The 22,588-nt window shown below is 37.9% G+C and overlaps 1 protein-coding gene across 5 annotated transcripts in view; it reads right to left on the reverse strand.

Moving 5' to 3' along the window:
* ARID4A (AT-rich interaction domain 4A) overlaps nt 14,909–22,588 on the reverse strand; it is a 58,890-nt gene continuing 51,210 nt past the window's right edge. For all 5 annotated transcript variants that reach the window (XM_005685912.3, XM_013967207.2, XM_005685914.3 and 2 more), the window contains exons 22-24: nt 21,801–22,007; nt 21,023–21,169; nt 14,909–16,781 (exon numbers count right to left, since the gene is read on the reverse strand). In XM_005685912.3, coding sequence (XP_005685969.2) covers nt 16,678–16,781; nt 21,023–21,169; nt 21,801–22,007 — 458 coding nt within the window. In that variant the 3' untranslated portion in view covers nt 14,909–16,677. The remainder of the gene's footprint in view (nt 16,782–21,022; nt 21,170–21,800; nt 22,008–22,588) is intronic.

Below are 22,588 nucleotides of genomic sequence, written 5' to 3' on the forward strand. Positions count from 1 at the left end.
GTTGGTGATGAACCTCCAACCATCTCATCCTCTGTCGTCCGCTTCTCCTCCTGCCTTCAATCTTTCCCAGCATCAGGGTCTTTTCAAATGAGTCAGTTCTACACATCAGGTGGCCAAAGGCTTGGAGTTTCAGCTTCAGCATCAGTCCTTCCAATGAATATTCAGGACTGATTTCCTTTAGGATGGCCTGGTTAGAACTTCTTGCAGTCCAAGGGACTCTTAAGAGTCTTCTCCAACACCACAGTTAAAAAGCATCAATTCTTCGGCACTCAGCTTTCTTTATAGTCCAACTCTCACATCCATACGTGACTGCTGGAAAAACCATAACTATGACTATATGGACCTTTGTTGGCAAAGTAATGTCCCTGCTATTTAATATGCTATTTAGTTTTGTCATAGCTTTTCTTCAGAGGAGCATCTTTTAATTATATGGCTGTAGTCACCATCTGCAGTGATTTTGGAGCCCAGGAAAATAAAGTCTGCCACTGTTTCCACATTTTCCCCATCTATTTGCCATGAAATGATAGGATTGGATGGCAGGATCTTAGTTTTATGAATGGTGAGTTTTAAAGCAGCTTTTTCACTTTGCTCTTTTACCTTCATCAAGGGGCTCTTTAGTTTCTCTTTGCTTTCTGCCATTAGAGTGGTATTATCTGCATATCTGAGGTTGTTGGTATTTCTTCTGGCAATCTTGATTCCAGCTTGTGCTTCATCCAGCCCAGCATTTTGCATGATGTACTCTGCATATAAGTTAAATGAGCAGGGTGACAATATACAGCCTTGACGTACTCCTTACCCGATTTGGAACCAGTCTGTTGTTCCATCCAGTTCTAACTGTTGCTTCTTGACCTACATACAGATTTCTCAGGAGGCAGGTAAGATGGTCTGGTATTCCCATCTCTTGAAGAATTTTCCAGTTTGTTGAGATCCACACAGTCAAAGGCTTTGGCATAATCAATAAAGCAGAAGGAGAAAAGAAAAGATATAAGTGTCTGAATGCAGAGTTCCAAAGAATAGCAAGAAGAGATAAGAAAGTCTTCTTCAGCAATCAATGCAAAGAAATAGCGGAAAACAACAGAATGGGAAAGACTAGAGATCTCTTCAAGAAAATTAGAGATACCAAGGGAACATTTCATGCAAAGATGGGCTCGATAAAGGACAGAATTGGTATGGACCTAACAGAAGCAGAAGATATTAAGAAGAGGTGGCAAGAATACACAGAAGAACTGTACAAAAAAGATCTTCACGACCCAGATAATGATGATGATGTGATCACTAATCTAGAGCCAGACATCTTGGAATGTGAAGTCAAGTGGGCCTTAGAAAGCATCACTACGAACAAAGCTAGTGGAGGTGATGGAATTCCAGTTGAGCTGTTTCAAATCCTGAAAGATAATGCTGTGGAAGTGCTGCACTCAATATGCCAGCACATTTGGAAAACTCAGCAGTGGCCACAGGACTGGAAAAGGTCAGTTTTCATTCCAATCCCAAAGAAAGGCAATGCAAAAGAATGCTCAAACTACCGCACAATTGCACTCATCTCACATGCTAGTAAAGTAATGCTTAAAATTCTCCAAGCCAGCCTTCAGCAATACGTGAACCGTGAACTCCCTGATGTTCAAGCTGGTTTTAGAAAAGGCAGAGGAACCAGAGATCAAATTGCCAACATCCGCTGGATCATGGAAAAAGCAAGAGAGTTCCAGAAAAACATCTATTTCTGCTTTACTGACTGTGCCAAAGCCTTTGACTGTGTGGATCACAATAAACTGTGGAAAATTCTGAGACATGGGAATACCAGACCACCTAACCTGCCTCGTGGAAATCTGTATGCAGGTCAGGAAGCAACAGTTAGAACTGGACATGGAACAACAGACTGGTTCCAAATAGGAAAAGGAGTATGTCAAGGCTGTATATTGTCACTCTGCTTATTTAACTTCTATGCAGAGTACATCATGAGAAACGCTGGACTGGAAGAAACACAAGCTAGAATCAAGATTGCCAGGAGAAATATCACTAACCTCAGATATGCAGATGACACCACCGTTATGGCAGAAAGTGAAGAGGAGCTAAAAAGCCTCTTGATGAAAGTGAAAGAGGAGAGTGAAAAAGTTGGCTTAAAGCTCAACGTTCAGAAAACTAAGATCATGGCTTCCAGTCCCATCACTTCATGGGAAATAGATGGGGAAACAGTAGAAACAGTGTCAGACTTCATTTTTTTGGGCTCCAAAATCACTGCGGATGGTGACTGCAGCCATGAAATTAAAAGACGCTTACTCCTTGGAAGAAAAGTTATGACCAACCTAGATAGCATATTCAAAAGCAGAGACATTACTTTGGCAACAAAGGTCCGTCTAGTCAAGGCTATGGTTTTTCCTGTGGTCATGTATGGATGTGAGAGATGGACTGTGAAGAAGGCTGAGCGCCGAGGAATTGATGCGTTTGAAGTGTGGTGTTGGAGAAGACTCTTAAGAGTCCCTTGGTCTGCAAGGAGATCCAACCAGTCCATTCTGAAGGAGATCAACCCTGGGATTTCTTTGGAAGGAATGATGCTAAAGCTGAAGCTCCAGTACTTTGGCCACCTCATGAGAAGAGTTGACTCATTGGAAAAGACTCTGATGCTGGGAGGGATTGGGGGCAGGAGGAGAAGGGAACGACCGAGGATAAGATGGCTGGATTGCGTCACGGACTCGATGGACAAGAGTCTGAGTAAACTCCGGGAGATGGTGATGGACGGGGAGGCCTGGCGTGCTGCGATTCATGGGGTCACAGAGTCGGACACGACTGGCAACTGAACTGAACTGAACTGAGATGTTTTTCTGGTATTCTCTTGCTTTTTTGGTGATCCAACGGATGTTGGCAATTTCATCTCTGGTTCCTCTGCCTTTTCTAAATTCAGCTTGAACATCTGGACGTTCACAGTTCACATACTCTTGAAAATTGCTTGGAGAATTTTGAGCATTACTTTGTAGTGTGTGAGATGAATGCAACTGTGTGGTAGTTTGAACATTCTTTGTCATTGCCTTTCTTTGGGGTTGGAATGAAAACTGACCTTTTCCCATCCTGTGGCTGCTGCTGAGTTTTCCAGATTTGCTGGCATATTGAGTGCAGCACTTTAACAGCATCATCTTGTAGGATTTGAAACAGCTCAACTGGAATTCCATCACCTCCACTAGCTTTGTTCACAGCGATGCTTCCTAAGACCCACTTGACTTTGTATTCCAAGATGTTTGGCTCTGGGTGAGTGATTAACACCATCGTGGTTATCTGAATCATGAAGATCTTTTTGTGTATAGTTTTGTGTGTTCTTGCCACCTCTTCTTAATATCTTAATATCTTCTGCTTCTGTTAGGTCCATACCATTTCTGTCCTTTATTGTGCCCATCTTTGCATGAAATGTTCCCTGATATCTCTAATTTTTTTGAAGAGATCTCTAGTCTCTAGTCTTTCCTGTTCTATTGTTTTCCTCTATTTATTTGCATTGATGACTGGAAGGCTTTCTTATCTCTCCTTGCTATTCTTTGAAACTCTACATTCAAATAGGTATGTCTTTTCTTTTCTCCTTTGCCTTTGCTTCTTTTCTCAGCTATTTGTAACACCTCCTCAGACACCCAGTTTGCCTTTTTGTATTTCTGTTTGTTGGGGATGGTCTTAATCACTGCCTCCTATACAATGTCACAAAATTCCATCCATAGTTCTTCAGGCACACTGTCTATCGGATCTAATCCCTTTAATCTGTTTGTCACTTCCACTGTATAATCATAAGGGATTTGATTTAGGTCATAGCTGAATGGTCTAGTGGTTTTCCCTACTTTCTTCAATTTAAGTCTGAATTTGGCAATAAGGAGGTCATGAACTGAGCCACAGTCAGCTCCTGGTCTTCTTTTTGCTGACTATATAGAGCTTCTCCTTCTTTGGCTGCAAAAGAATATAATCAATCTGATTTCGGCGTTACCATCTGGTGATGTCCATTTAGAGTCATCTCTTGTGTTATTGGAAGAGAGCATTTGCTATGACCAGCGCATTCTCTTGACAAAACTCTATTAGCCTTTGCCCTGCTTCATTTTGTACTCCAAGGCCATATTGGCCTGTTACTCCATGTTTCTCTTTACTTGCCACTTTTGCATCCCAGTCCCTTATGATGAAAAGGATATCTTTTTTGGGTGGTAGTTCTAGGTCTTGTAGGTCATCACTGAACCATTCAACTTCATCTTCTTTATTACTGGTTGGGGCATAGACTTGGATTACCGTGATATTGAATGGCTTGCCTTGGAAACGAACAGAGATCATTCTGTCGCTTTTGAGATTGCACCCAAGTACTGCATTTCAGACCCTTGTTGACTGTTAGGGCTACTCCATTTCTTCTAAGGGATTCTTGTTCACAGCAGTAGATACAATGGTCATCTGAATTAAATTCACCCATTCCTGTCCATTTTAGTTCCCTGATTCCTAAAATGTTGATGTTCACTCTTGCCATCTCCTGTTTGACCACTTCTAATTTACTTTGATTCATGGATCTAACATTCCAGGTTCCTATGCAATACTGTTCTTTATGGCTTTAGACTTACTTCCATCACCATTTAAAATAAGAGAGAGAGAGACTAGAACTTAAAAAAATAAAATCTAAAGGACTAAAAAAAATGCTGCTTAAGTATTTGTATGTAAGTACTTTATATGACACATCTTTCCTGTTCTCTTAAGTAAATACTTAAAACTACTGCACAATTGCACTCATCTCACAAGCTAGTAATGCTCAAAATTCTCCAAGCCAGGCTTCAGCAGTATGTGAACCGTGAACTTCCAGATATTCAAGCTGGTTTTAGAATAGGCAGAGGATCCAGAGATCAAATTGCCAACATCCACTGGATCATGGAAAAAGCAAGAGAGTTCCAGAAAAACATCTATTTCTGCTTTATTGACTATGCCAAAGCCTTTGACTGTGTGGATCACAATAAACTGTGGAAAATTCTGAAAGAGATGGGAACCAGACCACCTAACCTGCCTCTTGAGAAACCTATATGCAGGTCAGGAAGCAACAGTTAGAACTGGACATGGAACAATAGACTGGTTCCAAATACGAAAAGGAGAACATCAAGGCTGTATATTGTCACCCTGCTTATTTAATTTATATCCAGAGTACATCATGAGAAACACTGGGCTGGAAGAAACACAAGCTGGAATCAAGATTGCCAGGAGTAGTATCAGTAACCTCAGATAAGCAGATGACACCACCCTTATGGCAGAAAGTGAAGAGGAACTAAAAAGCCTCTTGATGAAAATGAAAGAGGAGAGTGAAAAAGTTGGCTTAAAGCTCAACATTCAGAAAACGAAGATCATGGCATCTGGTCCCATCACTTCATGGCAAATAGATGGGGCAACAGTGGAAACAGTGGCTGACTTTATTTTTGGGGGCTCCAAAATCACTGTGGATGGTGACTGCAGCCATGAAATTAAAAGACACTTACTCCTTGGAAGGAAAGTTGTGACCAACCTAGACAGCATATTAAAGAGCAGAGAGATGACTTTGCCAACAAAGGTCTGTCTAGTGAAGGCTATGGTTTTTTCCAGTGTTCATGTATGGATGTGAGAGTTGGACTGTGAAGAAAGGTAAGCGCTGAAGAATTGATGCTTTTGAACTGTGGTGCTGGAGAACACTCTTGCCAGTCCCTTGGAGTGCAAGGAGATCCAAGCAGTCCATCCTAAAGGAGACCAGTCCTGGGGGTTTATTGGAAGGACTGATACTGAGGCTGAAACTCCAATACTTAGGCCACCTCATGCGAAGAGTTGACTCATTGGAAAAGACCCTGATGCTGGGAGGGATTGGGGGCAGGAGGAGAATGGGACAACAGAGGATGAAATGGCTGGATGGCATCACCGACTCAGTGCATATGAGTTTGTGTGAACTCCGGGAGTTGATGATGACAGGGAGGCCTTGCGTACTGCAATTCATGCAGTCGCAAAGAGTCGGACACGACTGAGTGACTGAACTAAAGTGAACTGAAAGGTGAAATGGGTGTTTAATTTTTTAAGAAACTGCCAAACATTTGTCCAAAACGGCTGTCCCAGTATATGAGAGTTCCAGTTCCTTCATTTTGTGGGCAACACTTGGTATGGTCACCATTTTTTAATCTTCTAAAAGGCAGGAAGTGGATTCTCACTGTGGTTTTATCTTGTATTTCCCTAATCTCCTATGAGATTGATCACTTTTTAAAAGTAGATTATATTTTTTAGAGAAGTTTGAGATTCACAAGAAGATTGTGATTCTATACAAGACGTACAGAGGGTTCTGATACATCCCCTGAACCCACAGAAGGACAAAGTCCTCCCTCCCACATTAGAATAGCACCTTTTAATCAATAAACCTATATGCACATCAAAGTCTGTAGTTTACATTACAGTTCACTCTTGGTATTGTACAAATGTATAACATGTATCCATCCTTATAGTGTCATGCAGAATAGTTTCATTGCCCTGAAATCCTCTGCATTCCACCTATTTATCCCTCTCCTCAGCCCCTGGCAACCACTTTTTTTTTTTTTTTACTGTCACCATAGTTTTGCCTTTTAAAGGAAGTTATACACTTTGAGCTGTACAGTACATAGCCTTTTCAGATTGGCTTCTTATACTGAGTAGTTTGCATTTAAAGTTACACCATGTCTTTTCATGGTTTGATAGCTCATTTCTTTTAGTGCTGAATGATACTGAACGATCTGGGTGTACCACAGTTCATTCATTCACCAACTAAAGGACATCTTGGTTGCTTCCAAGTTTTGGCAATTATGAATAAAGCTGCTATTACTTTCTAGGCCAGTTTTTGTGTGGACGTTTTTTCAGTCCATTTCAGTATGTACTAAGGAGTAGGATTGCTGTATCATATGTAGAAGTATGTTTAATTTTGTTAAGAAACAGTTAAATTGTCTCCAGAGTTGGCTGTATCATTTTGTGTTCCCACCAGCAATGAATTAAGTTTCTGTTGTGATCGCCAGTCCAGGTTCAATGCATGAGACAGGGTGCTCAGGGCTGGTGCTCTAGGATGACCCAGGATGGGATGGGAAGGGAGATGGGAGGGGGATTGAGGATGGGGAACACATGTAAACCCATGGCTGATTCACGTCAATGTATGGCAGAACCCACTACAATATTGTAAAGTAATTGGCCTCCAATTAAAATAAATAAAGAGTTCCTGTTGTTCCAGATTCTTGTCAACATGGCACAACACACGGTATTGTTGTTGTTTTCAATTTTTGCATTCTAATTACATGTGTAGTGATTTATCTTATTATTTGCATTTCCAGGATGACATGTCATGTGGAGCATCTTTTCATGTGCATATTTGCCATCTGTATATTTTCTTCAGTGATTGTGTCTGTTAAGGACTTTGGCACATTTTCAAGTCTGTTTTCTTATTGTTCAGTTTTAAGAAATCTTTGTGTATTTTGGATATGTCTGCTATGATCTGAATATTTGTGTCCACCCAAAATTCTTGTGTTAAAATCCTGATCCCTAATGATGGTATTAGGAGGTGGGGCTTTTGGGAGATGATTAGGTCATGAGAATGGGTACTCTCATGATTGGACTTAGAGCCGTTATAATAGGCCCACAGAGCAACCGATCCCTTTCTATGCCAGGAGGCTTTCACTGAACCTTGCGGGCAGCTTGATCTTAGAATCCCCAGCCTCTGGAACCATAGGAAGTTAAGTGTTAGTTTATAAGTGACCCGGTTTATTTTTGTTATAGCAGTCCAAACAGACTGAGAGATAGTCTTTTATCAGTTATCTCTCTTGCGTAATATTGCCTCCAGTCTATAGCTTGTCTTCTCATTCTCTTGATGAACACCATTTATATGTGCTTCTTTGATGTTCATGTGTGTTCTTTGGAGAAGTGTGTTTTCAAATATTTATTCTTTTTAACTTGCATTATTTGCCTTTTTGACTGTTGAGTTTTTAGAGTTCTTTATATAGTCTGGATACAAGTCCTTTACCTGATAAATGCTTTGTAAATGTTTTCTCCCAGTTTGTTTCTTGTCTTTTTATTCTTTTAACAAAAGAATTATTCTTTCAGTCTTTTTAAGGAGCCAAGGAGTTTAAGTTTAATGAAGTCCAATTCATCAACATATTCCTTTATGGACTGTGCTTTTGGTGTTGTATTTAAGAAATTTTTACCTAACCCAGATAGGTACAAGGTCACAAGATTTTCTCCTGGTTTCTTTTTAAAAGTGTTAGTTTTAGGTTTTGTAATCCATTCTGAGTTTTTGTATATGTTCATTCCTTCTGCATATGGATATCCTATCGTTCAGCACCATTTCTTTAACAAAACTGTACTTAGTCTTATCTCAGCAATTTTGTAGTTTTAAGTCTTTCCCATCCTTTATCAGATTTATTGTAACATTTCATGTCTTTATGCTATTGTAAATGATATTTTTACAATTTCAATTTCTGATTCAGTTCAGTCGCTCAGTCATGTCTGACAATTTGCGACCCCATGAACCACAGCAAACGAGGCCTCCCTGTCCATCACCAACTGCCAGAGTCTACCCAAACCCATGTCCGTTGAGTTGGTGATGCCATCCAACCATCTCATCCTCTGTCCTCCCCTTTTCCTCCTGCCCTCAATCTTTCCCAGCATCAGGGTCTTTTCCAATGAGTCAGCTCTTCGCATCAGGTGGCCAAAGTATTGGAGTTTCAGCTTCAACATCAGTCCTTCCAATGAACACCCAGGACTGATCTCCTTTAGGATGGACTGGTTGGATCTCCTTGCACTCCAAGGGACTCTCAAGAGTCTTTTCCAACACCACAGTTCAAAAGCATCAATTCTGTGGCACTCAGCTTTCTTCACAGTCCAACTATCATATCCAACTCTCATATCCATACATGACCACTGGAAAAACCATAGCCTTCACTAGACAGACCTTTGTTGACAAAGTAATGTCTCTGCTTTTTAATATGCTATCTAGGTTGGTCATAACTTTCCTTCCAAGAAGTGTCTTTCAATTTCATGGCTGCAATCAACATCTGCAGTGATTTTGGAGCCCCAAAAAATAAAGTCAGCCACTGTTTCCCCATCTATTTCCCATGAAGTGATGGGACCGGATGCCATGATCTAATTTTCTGAATGTTGAGCTTTAAGCCAACTTTTTCACTCTCCTCTTTCACGTTCATCAAGAGGCTCTTTAGTTCTTCACTTTCTGTCATAAGGGTGGTGTCATCTGCATATCTGAGGTTATTGATATTTCTCCCAGCAATCTTGATTCCACCTTGTGCTTCCTCCAGCCCAGCGTTTCTCATGATGTACTCTGCCTATAAGTTAAATAAGCACGGTGACAATATACAGCCTTGACGTACTCCTTTTCCTTTTTGGAACTAGTCTGTTGTGATTACTTATTGCTAATACATAGTAATGCAGCTTCCCTGGTGGCTTAGTGGTAAAGAATCTGCCTGCCAATGCAGGAGACCCAGGTTCGATCCCTGGATCAGGAAGATCCCCTGTAGAAGGAAATGGCAACCCACTCTAGTATTCTTGCCCTGGGGAAATACCATAGACAGAGGAGCCTGGAGGGCTACAGTCCGTTTGGTCACAAAAAAGTCTGTCATGAATTAGCAGCTAAACAACAGTAACAATGTAGAAATACAATTGATTTTCATCTATTAATCTTGCATCCTGCATTCTTGCTAAACTCACCAGTTTGACTGCCTATGACTTCTTTTTATGACTTTTCTTTCATCATTAAGTATGTTAACTGTAGACTTTTGACAGATGTCCTTTATCAGGTTGAGGAAGTTGCCCTCTATTCTGTCTGTTAAGGAATGGATGTTGGGTTTTGTCAAATGCCTTTTCTGCATCTGATGGTTTCTAATTCGTTACTAAGCTGAATTATATTAATTTTTGACTATCAAACCAACCATACATTCCTGAGATAAACCCTATTTGACTCACGTTGTATTTTCCTTTTAATATGTTTTTGGATTGTATTTGCTAAAATTTTGTTTAGGATTTCTGCATATATATTCAGAAGGATATTGGTCTTTAGTTTTCCTTTCTTTCATTGTCTAGTCTTCATGATAGAGAGCTGGGCCCATAGAGTTAATCGGCAGCATTCTTTCATCCTCAGTTTTTTCAAGAGTTTGGTGAATTCATATTATGTCTTCCTTAGTTTTCATATTATGTATTCCTTAAATATTTGGTACAATTCACAGTAAAGCTGGATCTTGAGTTTTACTCTGTGGGAAGGTTTTTAACATTAATTCTATTTGATAATAGTGTTAATCTGGTTATATATTTATTGAGTGAGTTTAGGTAATTTATGTCTTTCAACTTTTCCATTTCATCTGAGTTGTTGAATTTATTAGCATAGAGATATTCATAGTATTCCTCTATTGTCCCTATAATAGCTATAGACAGTCTGCAGCAATGCTACTTTCTCATTCCTGATATTAGTGATTTGTGTCTTCTCTATTTCCTTTCTAATCAGCCTGGCTAGAGGCTTATCAATTTTAAAGACAGTTCTTCATTTTTGAAGTCCATTACTGGCAAATTGAGTCTACTGTGCTAAAACCATACTCCACCAAAGAAAACGTGGTACACAGGAAGCAGTCTATTGATGTTTGTTAAATGAACCAGTGAATGAAAAAAAACACATTGATTTCTGCACGTTAAGCCCTTTTAATATTATTACTCTTTTAGACATTACCCATTTCCTTACCTCTTACTTATGTCATTTAGTACTAATAATATGTAACTCAGCAAAACTGCCAGAGGCCAGGCTAAATGCTTGACAGTGTGTTCCAAGATGAGGCTAGAGAGAGGTGAGGCAGGTGACTGGCACTGTAGAGGGAAGAAACCTTGAGACAATGGAGAAAACAGATGGAAGCTGAAGACACAGTGAATAAGAAAGTATAATAAAACTATAAGGCAGGATTCTTTGACTATTAAACTAGCAACTTATACAGGATGAGAATATAAACTCTAATAATAAGAAATGAAGATCACATAAAATCTTAATTCAGGAGTGACGACTCAAAGTTGTTAACAGTGAAATTTTCAATTTAATAGCATCAGTATTTCAAAAAGGTATTTGAGAAATGTTCAGATATTAGAGGAAAAGGTTACATAAATTAGCTTAGGTAAATAGTGAAAAATAGGATTTCTGTTTATACTCAACGTTGAGAAATGAATATACTAGGCCTATTTTACCTGCATTAACAGGAAGATCTTAAGATTTCTGGTCAGATGAAGGATCCTCAAAAGTGTCATAACATATTTTGATGGGAAAAAGCACAAATCTCTCCTTACTTTCACCAGGCTAAAAAAAAAAATCACCAACTTGATTAACCTGAATTCTGGACTAGCCAACCACAGACCTTGGGTTTGGGTTTGCATGTTCCTAAGCTTTAGAAGATTGTTTTACGTTCAGCCTGCACACATTTAAAGGATACACTTTCATTAATTTTCACATATGTATACACCCATGAAATCATTTTAACAAGGAAGATGAGTACAACCATAACCACCAGATGTCCCCTTAGCTCCTTTATAATCTCTTCCTCCCAGCTTACCCACTCCACAGCCCCTACAAAGTTTCTAAGAACCCAGTGATTTGCTTTTGTCACTATAGATTAACATGCGTATTTTCTGGAATCAATCATAAAATATGTATTCTTTGTTGACTGGCTTCTTTCACTCAGCTTAATTGAGTCAACTGTTGCCTGTCTCATCTATTTCATTTTATTGCTGAGCTGTTTTCCATTGTATGGATATGCAGTAATTTATTAATCCATTCACCAGCTGATAGATATTTGGGTTATTTCAAGTTTTTGTTACTTTGTATGGACATGCTTTCATTTCTCTTGGGTAAGTTTCTAAGAATGGAATGGCTGGGTCATATGTTTAAATTTTTAATAAACTGTTGAAATTTTTCCAAAGTAGTTGTAACATTTTGTATTCTCAAATAGGGAGTAAGAGTTCGAGTTCTTCTGCATCCACCCCAACACTTGGTATGGTTAAGGAGAACTTATGGGGTCTGAAATTTTCCTTAATAGGATTTATAAGCTGAGGATGGGCAAATCACTTTACCTTTCTAAATATCACAACTATTAGAACTGCTGAAAACAAAAACACCTGACAATATGCAATACTGGCAAGGATTCAGTGCAACTGAAATTTGTGTGTTGCTGGTGGAAATGCAAAATGGTACAGTCATACAAAACTTACTCTTAGGTGCTTACTCAAGAGAAATGAAAACTTATACTCAAACAAAAACCTGTATGTGGATATTTATAGTGGCTTTATTCATAATTATACAATGTCTTGTCATAGAGAAGTTTTTAATTTTAATGCAGTTAGATTTAGCTTTTTATTTGAGTGCAGGTTTGGATAAGTATCAAAGAGAATTTCTAAGAGCAGTTAACTATTGATGGTAAAGGTGTCCTATCAAAGGAATACTACAGTTAAGTCTGTGTTCAAAACTGCCTTCAACTAGCTCTATTTTAGGGCTAATTGTGGAGATAATGACTGCATCACCAAAACTGTTCAATTGAATTTCAGATAACACAATTTTTACATGTGCTGTGTGTAGTCACCAAGTCTCTTTGCAACCCCATGGACTGCAGCTCGCCAGGCTCCTCTGTCCATAGGGATTCTCCAGGCAAGAATACTGGAGTGGGCTGCCATGCCCTTCTCCAGAGGATCTTCCCAACCCAGGGATCGAACCCAGATCTCCCACATTGCAGGCAAATTCTTTACTGACTGAGCCACTAGGGAAGCCCATGAGATGCACTAAAAAATGATTTGAATCAGATTGTCTTATTTAATGTAACTTAGCCTTGAGAAGAAATCCAGTTACTTATTATGTAGAGTACTCATTTATTGTATCTACATGGAAGCTTCTTAAGTTTTTCAAAAGTAGAACTTTTCAAGGTGAATTTTGTGTGGTACAAATTATAGAATGACGATGACTTCATAATTATGTTAATTAAAAATTCCAAAACTAGAAACACTGCTCTTCTTATTCTATTTAAAGTCTTTCAGTATTCACTAACGATGAATGCTATGACACACTGTAGTTTTCCTGTAATGGGATAAAAATCTGTAACTATATGAGAGTAATGGAACAGGAAAGATGAAACAAGAAGAGGAAAAAGAACTCATCAGCTTAAGGATATTTTTTGGAAGATTAGACTGCTGAACAAGTTTTACACTTCTCAAATATTATTTTTAAATGACTTTATGAAAAGAATACCAAAGACAACTTTTAAATGTCTGACTTTGTGCATAAGCATCATTAGTAAAAATACAATGGCAATTCAAATCTTAATTTAAGTAAACATAGTTTTGACCATCTTACTACATATTAGGTGCTGGACCAGGCACTTTGTGGGCTACCCCTGTGACTGAGGAGTCCTTAGGGAGCTACACATCTAGTAAGGTAGAAAGACACATGCGTAAACAAATGTAATATACAAGATAAGCTGTCAAGAAAATATTAAAGATTGACTATGTTATACGAGCATAAAGGACAGTGATATTCTGGGGGTGGTTAAGAAGTCAGCAAAGGCTTCCTGGAAAAGTGGCTCTTAAAATAGTTCTGAATATGTAGGGATGAGAGTGGTGGGGGGACCAGAAGAAGCAAGAGGCAGAGATGGGCAAGTATATAAGACTTGGGCAGTGCCTAAATACCTCTGCTTGACCTGGCTCCTGCCTCTTCTGCTTCAGCTCTGTTCTCTTAGCACCAGCTTCTCCTCAATGTGCCTGAGCATTTTACTTTCCATATTTCTCCTCCTATTTGTCTAACCAATTTATAATCCTCACTGGGGCTCAGTTTGCTTTCTCTGCAAAGCCTCCCCAGACCACGTTTGCCTGCGCACTAGCTGGACTCTATCATTTCTATCATTTTTCTGATAGCACGCCATTAACTTCATGTGATAATCAGGCCAATAGATAAGAATTACATAGCGTAACTGTTTAACATAGGGCTCATTAGATTATGCAGTCCACAAATACAGGGGCCTTTTTCTGTCATGTTCACTGTTTTGTCTCTTGGGCCTTAGCACAATGCCTGGGACATCAAAGATACCCAATAAATTGTTGATGAATGAATTCAAATAATTGTTTTTATGTGTGGTTGAATTCAGAACTTCAAAATGCTTATACAATGCTGATAGCTATGTTATACTACAGGGCCTATAAGAAAGGTATATAAAGAAATTAATAGCACAATGCATAAAGATTTCCAATTTAAAGTAATTCTGTAGAAGACAGAGCATGTAATGTGCTAAGTACAAATATCTTAGTGAAGAACAGGAAAACCAGAAATTCTACAGTAAAAGCACACCTGGAATATTAAAACAGAAATCTCCATAATCTTCAAAAAAGTTGACTTTATAGATAGCACCTTTCACTTTACATATTAAAGAATACCTTTATTTTATTTTTTTTTAGTCATATAGAAGGGCTATCTACTCAAAGGTTAGCTAATTTCAAAATATGGTGAATGTATGAATTTAATACTTCATCAATACTCTTTCAAAATTCAATTACTTTCATAGTCCTTTCTGGCCACTGGCCCCAATAAAAGGATTTTAACAGTGTTCATGTACCCATTCAGTGAATATATAATTTTGCTCTCTGTAGCAAGGTCTCAATACTTCATTACCAGATTTATATTGATTAGAAAGGACAATATTCAAGCTGATAAATCATTAAAATATCTAATGTATGAATATAAGGTTGCCTCTTGGTTCCAACTGTATTAGAGTGACAGTTTTAAGATTTTTATAATTAAGTACTACAGATATTTAATTGTAGAGACTGAAGAATATATAGAATATATTGAATATGCTTTGTTTTGTGAAGTCTGATTTTCCAACTGTGAGTTACTGGCACTTGGAGAAAAAAAAACAATCACTTAAATGAAAACTGAAAATATAAAGCCTATGTTTAAAACATGGCCTTTATTAATACTGCCCACTGAGCTCCATTTTTATTTTACATTGAAATACTTCTGCTTTGCAAAGAAAAGACAGAAAAGTGCATTTTACAAGAGTACTTTTTTGTTTTTAATTCTCTGCGAAAATGGAAGGAATCTGAATCACAAGTTCACAATGTGGTAAAATGAAATTAAGAAACAATGATTTCAGTAATGCTATGCCATCACTAGTGTTTGGCTCTGACTTTGTTCTTGTAAATCAGATCCTGATATACAGTCTAGAGCATCTAGGTTATTACTCTACAGCATATTAAACACAGAAAAGGAGGTTTAAAAAAAACCCCTTTCAATGTACAAACATGAATTTAAAAACTGATTTTAAAAAATCACCTTTTTACATAATGTATATGGCAAAAATGCTTTAAATACATGATTTTGGAAGAATTATTTACAAAATGTATCAGTCTGTGAAACAATTCACAAACAAAGCATACATAATTGCTTTACTTAGTTGTCGCATCTCAACTTTGGGAGATATAAATTTATTCGGCAGTATAGCAAACATAAAAACGGTGACAAAATATTTTAAGGGCAACCAAAAATTTGATCCTCAAAATGGTTTAAATACTAGGACTGCCAAAGTTTCTAAACAAGGACATACTTTAATGATCCAGATGCCCATTTATATAGTTCTACACTGTTTGAAGGACTGAGACAGATTCCCTTCAATACAGGCAAAGCTGCTGGATGCAACCTCCTGTAAAAGGGACAGCTGAGAGCTATTGTCATTTGAAGAGTGAATTAACCTAGAATTTTCTTTTTTTCAATTTTATTAATATTTTAAAAAATACATAAAAATACAACATCCAATGTCTGAATAAATATATTTAACAAGTTGCAAGATAATACCTTATTTTACACAAAATTTTCAGCTTTAGAAATCTTGTTAAATAACTTCATTGTTGTTATATATTTCATTTTTGTTTTTTTTGTAACAAAATAAAAACTCTGAAATTACATAGAAAAAAGACAAAATATTTTTGTCAAGGGATAAGATAGTCCACTGAAAACTTATTCACAATTCCACTGTAAACATTAATAAACATTAAAATATTTGCATAATTGTGTGCTCAAAAATCCTATAAAAAGTGGAAGACTTATTACAACTGTAGTTTTCAGTCAACTACACTTCCTTTCACAATTTATTTTGTCCCATTTACACATTAAACCTGGGCACACTGCTGAACATATACTTTGGCAGTTCTAAAGAGCAAGTGCTTCCACAAAAAGAATAAAACCAACAACAATTAAAAAGAACACAACATAAACCCCCTACTCACCAAGTGTTCAAATACATCTCAGTGAAAGTGCAGCAGTAACTATGTAGCTGGATAATATTTGATGTTTATCATGTGCACTTGCTTGTCTATGATTTCTGTAACACCTGAAAGCTTTATTATACAGTTTCAAATTTGCTAAGTGCCCTTTTTCTATCTTCACAAGAAAAAATGAAAAAAAAAAATATAAAGGAAAAATTATGACAAATATGGCAGGCTGCCTAAACTTCAGTTACTAATCAGAGTATTTTTTGCAACAGAAATAAAGAAAAGAGAAGGGAGTAGATACAATCCAGCCTTGAAAAGTGTACAGGATATACTTAGCAATGTCAAACCAGTTGAGTGCTTTCTGTGGTTGTATTTCAGGGTTTGGGGATTTATGTCCATGGCAGCAAACTGCTGGGAAGGCAGAGAAAACGTTTATCACCTGCATTCTACAGCAAGCACGTTTTGTGGGGGAGACGATGAAGAGGGACTCATTCCAGTGTCTGATGAAGCAGATGACATGGAGGCTCCGGCATGAGACACTGTGGAATCAAACAAGCTGCATTAGACTGGAAAACTATCACACACAGATACCCAACCACTGGCAAATTAGAAATAAATTTCTTAAATATTATTCACTTCCATTACAGTCCTCTCAAATGGTGCATGAAGGAATTAACAGCAGCAAAAACTTTGTTTGGCTTAACTGAGTGGAATCAGTCTCTAATCACTTAAGTAACTGAGTTCAAAAAAGGCACCATAAAATATAAAGACTAGGTATAACCTCTTAAATTCCTACTTGAAAGATCCCTGAAAGAAAATCACCTTGTCCCCAAATCAGAAACAAGATCAACCTGAGATAAGTTCTTACTGTAGCAAATTCCTGCCTTTCTCTGGGTTACAGGGCTCTAAAAGAATTCCCCATCCTAGAAAATATCTTGTAACCAGCTAACCATTGGCTTCCTATCTTTGTCCTGTCCCAATATATCTGATGGACACAAGACTCTCATAAGCAAAGAGCAGTAATCTAGATCAGATATCAGAATCATGGGATCAGGATGGAACTGTGGCTGAGTGACTAGAAAAAGTGCCCAAATGACTTTAACATAATACTCCAGAAGCATGGATTAAAGATCACTATTCTATGCATCAGCTGCTTTGCCATTTTTTAGTTTACACTTCTTTGCAGAGCTCTATCTTTTGCCAATCTTTGCTCAATTATTCCTATTTTACTTGAAGTTTTAATTTTTATTTAGGTATACCTCCCTCAGTGTGTGTACTGTCAATATATTTAACTCAGTACTACAAATTCCAATATGTATGCTAGAAGTCACTCAATGTCTCACTTTAATAACTCACTTCACACACACACACACAAATTTTAAAAATCAAAAAAGGGAAAAAGACCGTAAGAAAATTATATTCTTGGTTGTCTGAAATTTGTATGACCTTTAGGAAACTCAAAGCAACTGAAAGTTCTCTGAAGAAAGTTCCATTTGTTGATTTGTTCTTCTTGTGTTTAAAAATTCTATAAAGACTTCTTGCTATTTAGTTTTTCAAGAAAAGGACAAACATGGAAAGTCAGTCTCTCCTTTTGCTCCACTGTATTTCCAGGAATTGAGAACTGCTGGACTTGGAGTCGAATGCTTCAAGACCATATATGATACAGGCCATTCTATCAGTAATTCATCTCTTAAGTGCCACAGACAGAAAACTTCTCTCGAGATGGGCAAGCCTATCAGGTAATTTACTTTTTTTTTTTCCTTAAAGGGACATCTCTCCTAGAGCCCTCCCCTACTATTCTATCCTATTTCTGAAATAGCCGCTTTGTAGGCTTGCTATGCAGTAGTCATTCTAGGGCTTCCCTTCACCATCATTTTGAGATTTTCCTTATTGTTTTCCTATATGGGATTCCTTCTTTGCTGGATCTCATGTTATCTTCATAACTTGGCTTCTAGTTTTAATGTCACCATCGAGAAATCTGACATGAGAAATCTGACGCTGTTCTGAGGCCCATCTTTTTGTATGTACCTTTATATGGTAAAGGGCTTCCCAGGTGGTGCTAGTGATAAAGAACCCAGCTGCCAATGCAGGAGATGTACGAGACATGGGTTCAATCCCTGGGTCGGGAAGATCCCCTGGAGAAGGAAATAGCTACCCTCTCCAGTATTCTTGCCTGGAAAATCCCATGGGCAAAGAAGCCTGGTGGGCTACTGTTCCATAGGGTTGCAAAGAGTCAGACATGACTGAGAGAATAACACATCTATGGTAAACTTTTAGAATCTTACCTTTATCCAAAGGGTTCTGAAGTTTCATAATTTGCTTTGGTGTGATTCCTGCCCACTCTCCCACCACCCCCACTCCCATTCTTTATAGAGGTCACAGCAAGTCCTTTCAATCTTCTAATCCATCTCCTTCAGTTCTGGAAATTTTTCTTAGGTCTTTGATGACAACTTCCTATGTTTATTCAGTGCTCTCTAGAAAGCCTGTAATTCAGAAGTTGGATCTCCTAGCCAGATCTCCTATACTTCTCTTATTCTCTATTATCTTTTTTACTTTTTACTGGTATCTCTCTAGCCTTGTTACCTAATCCTTCTTATTTTTTATTCCTACTACCATATTTTTAAGAGATCCTTCATGTTCTCTGAATTTCATTAACAGTCGCATATTCTGGCTTCCTGGGGAAGAAAATGGCAACCCACTCCAGTATTCTTGCCTGGAGAATCCCATGGACAGAGGAACCTGGCAGGCTACAGTCCATGGGATCACAAGAGTCAGATACAACTTAGCAACTAAACCACCACCACATTCTTGTTTCAAGGATACTGCAGTATCCTCCTGTAACTCTGGATATTAATTATGGTTGTTTTTATATGGCATGTTGTCCAAGTTCTTTTTTGTTCTCATTTTCTATTTTGGTTTCTGTATTTATGTAGGGGTTTTCCTCAAACATCTGGTCTTCACTTCCATGTTTAAGAGAAGGAGCATTAAGCTAATCGGAAGCTGTACATAAGGATGTCAGGCTTTTAAATGTTGGGCACTGCACACGTAGTGACTGGCAAGGAACTTGCTTTTTGGTTCAGGAACCTCCAAATGCTGGTATCTCTGTTAGATCATTTCTCTTGGACTAACCAGTTTCTTTAGAGGAATCTTTCAGTCTCCTTCCAGGAATAATCATAAGCTTAGTTACCAGCTTTCAGAGAGCTAAGATGAGATCTTTGTTTGGAAAAGGAATAGGAGTCTCGTCATTCATTACCGGCAACTTTCACTTAAGCTCCCTTTTCGGTTTACCACTTAATACCATTTAACCCTCACCTTCAGCTATGGTTGGTTTCCTGAGTCTTTTTATAAGCTTGTGATCCCTTCCAGCCTCCAATAACTTAACCTCCTGGGTTTTTTTTTGTTTTTGTTTTTGTTTTTTTTTGGCTAAAGCTAGGGGAAAAGGTAGTTTGCTTCACAGAGTGGGATGAAAGGATCCAATTTCTCTTTCCATTTCAACCAGTCTCCATTTTTCAGCCTCACACTTTACACTGCCTTCAGAGCTTTTCGGGGGGGTGATGTAGTATGAATTAGCTTCTCCTTGTTTTGTCCCACTACAAGGATAAACAAGCTTAGGTTTTTAGCATTCTCTCATGTGCTGACATACCGCTGACATTTCCTGTTGGCCACAGTCAATCTGCTGTCCCATTCTCTTGTCCTTGGGCATATAGGGCTTCTAGTTTTCTTTATATTATTTTAGTGAGGCCTGGGCTTGGGGCTTGGGGTAGACATGAGCATGACAATGTTTAACTAAAGCCAATCCTATGTATTTTTAAGGTTTAGCTTAGATGCTCCTGTCTTTATGATTATATCAAAGTCATCTCTCCTTCCACCTATACTTATGTATCACTCCTAGGACTGTCAACACACAGTTTCACTGGACAATAACACTTTGAGATCGAGGTCTGTATCTCATTCATCTCTGTACTTTCACTACCTGAAAGAAGGCCTGGCATATGATATATGTGCATTAATGTTGTAGAGCTAAAGTATCTTATGCAGTAGTTGCTTAGGAAATGACTTACGATCCCAACAAGACAATCTCCTAGAGAAGAAGCCATATGCCTCTTCATTTTGATGAACCCCATAATATATAATGCCTGTTAATAGGCAGTCAATAAAATGTCTGTTGAATAGTGAGAGATATTCAGAGGGAGCAGGCTCTTCTTGAGAACCCAGCACATTTAGTAAAATCACACGTTTTGTAAAACAGCTCATAGTCCCTTTCAAAAGTCTCATTCTGGACTGCCCTGGTGGAGCAGTGGAGTCCACTGCCAATGAAGGGGACACAGGGTGGGTTCAACCCTGGTCTGTGAAGATTCCACAAGCCACAGAGCAGCGAAGCCCACGCACCATAATTACGGAGCCTGTGAGCTGCAACTACGGAAACCCATGTGCCCTGGAGCCTGTGCTCCACAACAAGAAAAGCCACCCGACTAAGAAGCCTGCACATCGCAATGAAGAGCAGTCCTCGCTCGTGGAAATCAGAGAAAGCCACACAAAGCAGACCCAGCACAGCCAAAAAATAAAAATAGTTAAAAAAAAAAAAACATTTAAAGCCCCAAAGCAAAAGTCTTATTCTGACTAATTCAGTTGTTGACTCATTTCAACAACAGCAACAAAGAAAACCTAGAAATCTAAAAATAATTTATATACTATATTCAAAAAGTGACAAACCTAAATCTTCTAAAGTGATACGATATATATTTGAAAAATAGAGGGAAAAAAATTATAATCAAATTACCTTCTCTGTCTTTCTTTTTTAATCTTTTTCTCCTCCTGTCTATGGTTGCAACTTCAGACTTCAAAGACATGTAATATTTTCTGATTTCCTGTAGTTTTTCTTGGAGAAAAGAGATTCTCTCTGTACTGTTCATATTATCTAATTCATCTAAAGGGCAAAAAAACAGTTACTTTGGATTTAAAAATAATTCTCTAAGAAAAAATAGATGGCAGTTCTTTCAAAACTCTGACTCATAAATCAACAAAAGCTTTAGTTTATTAAAACCTAATAGTACACTAAATAAGGTTCTATAAAAAGAGAAGACATTAAATTCATGAATAAGATTTCTATATACATCCCAAATTTTCTTAACTAAACATATAATACTTAATGATATATCACTGAAATGATCAGAGAAGCACAAGAAAACATCCAACATACAGCATCTCTGATCTATAATTGTACCTGTTCACCCATATAGTGTCTTTGTATTGATGTTTTAGTTATTTCCAATTGTCAATACAAGAAAGGATATTTAAGTTTCATCAATCTGTATAAATCACTCATGTCTCATTTCGTAACTGGAGACCTTTCTCCAGTATTTATTAAGTTAACATATAAGACACAGATTCTTTCATTTATCATAATAAGTAATGGTTATTGATAAAGCAATATTTAGGATACCTAAATAAATGAATGTGCTAATTATTATTCCTTGTTTGGACATTTTAACATATCACTTTTGACATCTGACATATCACTTTGTGATATACATTCAAGTTTTCTATAAGCATCTTACTTAGTTGAAAGCTCCACTTATATGTCCGAGGGGATGAATTCGGATGTTTTTCTTTCTGTTTATCTTTTTCTCCATCTTTGATGTGAGGGGATATCCTTGCAGGGGATCGTGCAAGCTTCTGTGGCTTAGATACACTAAGATGCTTTACTGGGGTACATTTACTTGAATTGTCTAGGACAGGAAGATCTTCACTATCACTGCTTTGTCCTGTAAGAAGAAAAAGTTAACTCAGATTATAAATTATAAAAACTTTAAAAATGCAACAGACCCAGCAATTACACTTTTTGGTATCCTAAAGAAACAAACGTACAAAAGTGCTAAGTTTTATAACAATAAAAAGATGGAAATAACCTAAATACCCACCAAAAGGGAAATGGCCAAGAATTATATATTATTGTTTTTCAGTTGCTGAGTCGTGTCTGACTATTTGCAACCCCATGAACTGCAGCATGCCAGGCTTTCCTGTCCTTCACCATCTCCTGGAGCTTGTTCAAACTCATGCCCATTGAGTCGGTGAGACCATCCAACCATCTCATCCTCTGTTCCCCCCTTCTCTTTTTGCCTTCAATCTTCCCCTGATGCTGGGGAAGGGTCTGGCATTAGGGTCTTTTCCAGTAGTCAGCTCTTCACATCAGATGGCTAAAAGTATTGCAACTTTAGCTTCAGCAGCAGTCTTTTCAATGATTATTCAGGATTGATTTCCTTTAGGACTGACTGGTTTTATCTCCTTGCTGTCCAGGGGACTCTCAGTCTTCTCCACACCACAGTTCAAAAGCATCAATTCTTCC

The sequence above is a fragment of the Capra hircus genome, chromosome 10 (assembly GCF_001704415.2).
Source record: "Capra hircus breed San Clemente chromosome 10, ASM170441v1, whole genome shotgun sequence".
NCBI lineage: Eukaryota > Metazoa > Chordata > Mammalia > Artiodactyla > Bovidae > Capra > Capra hircus.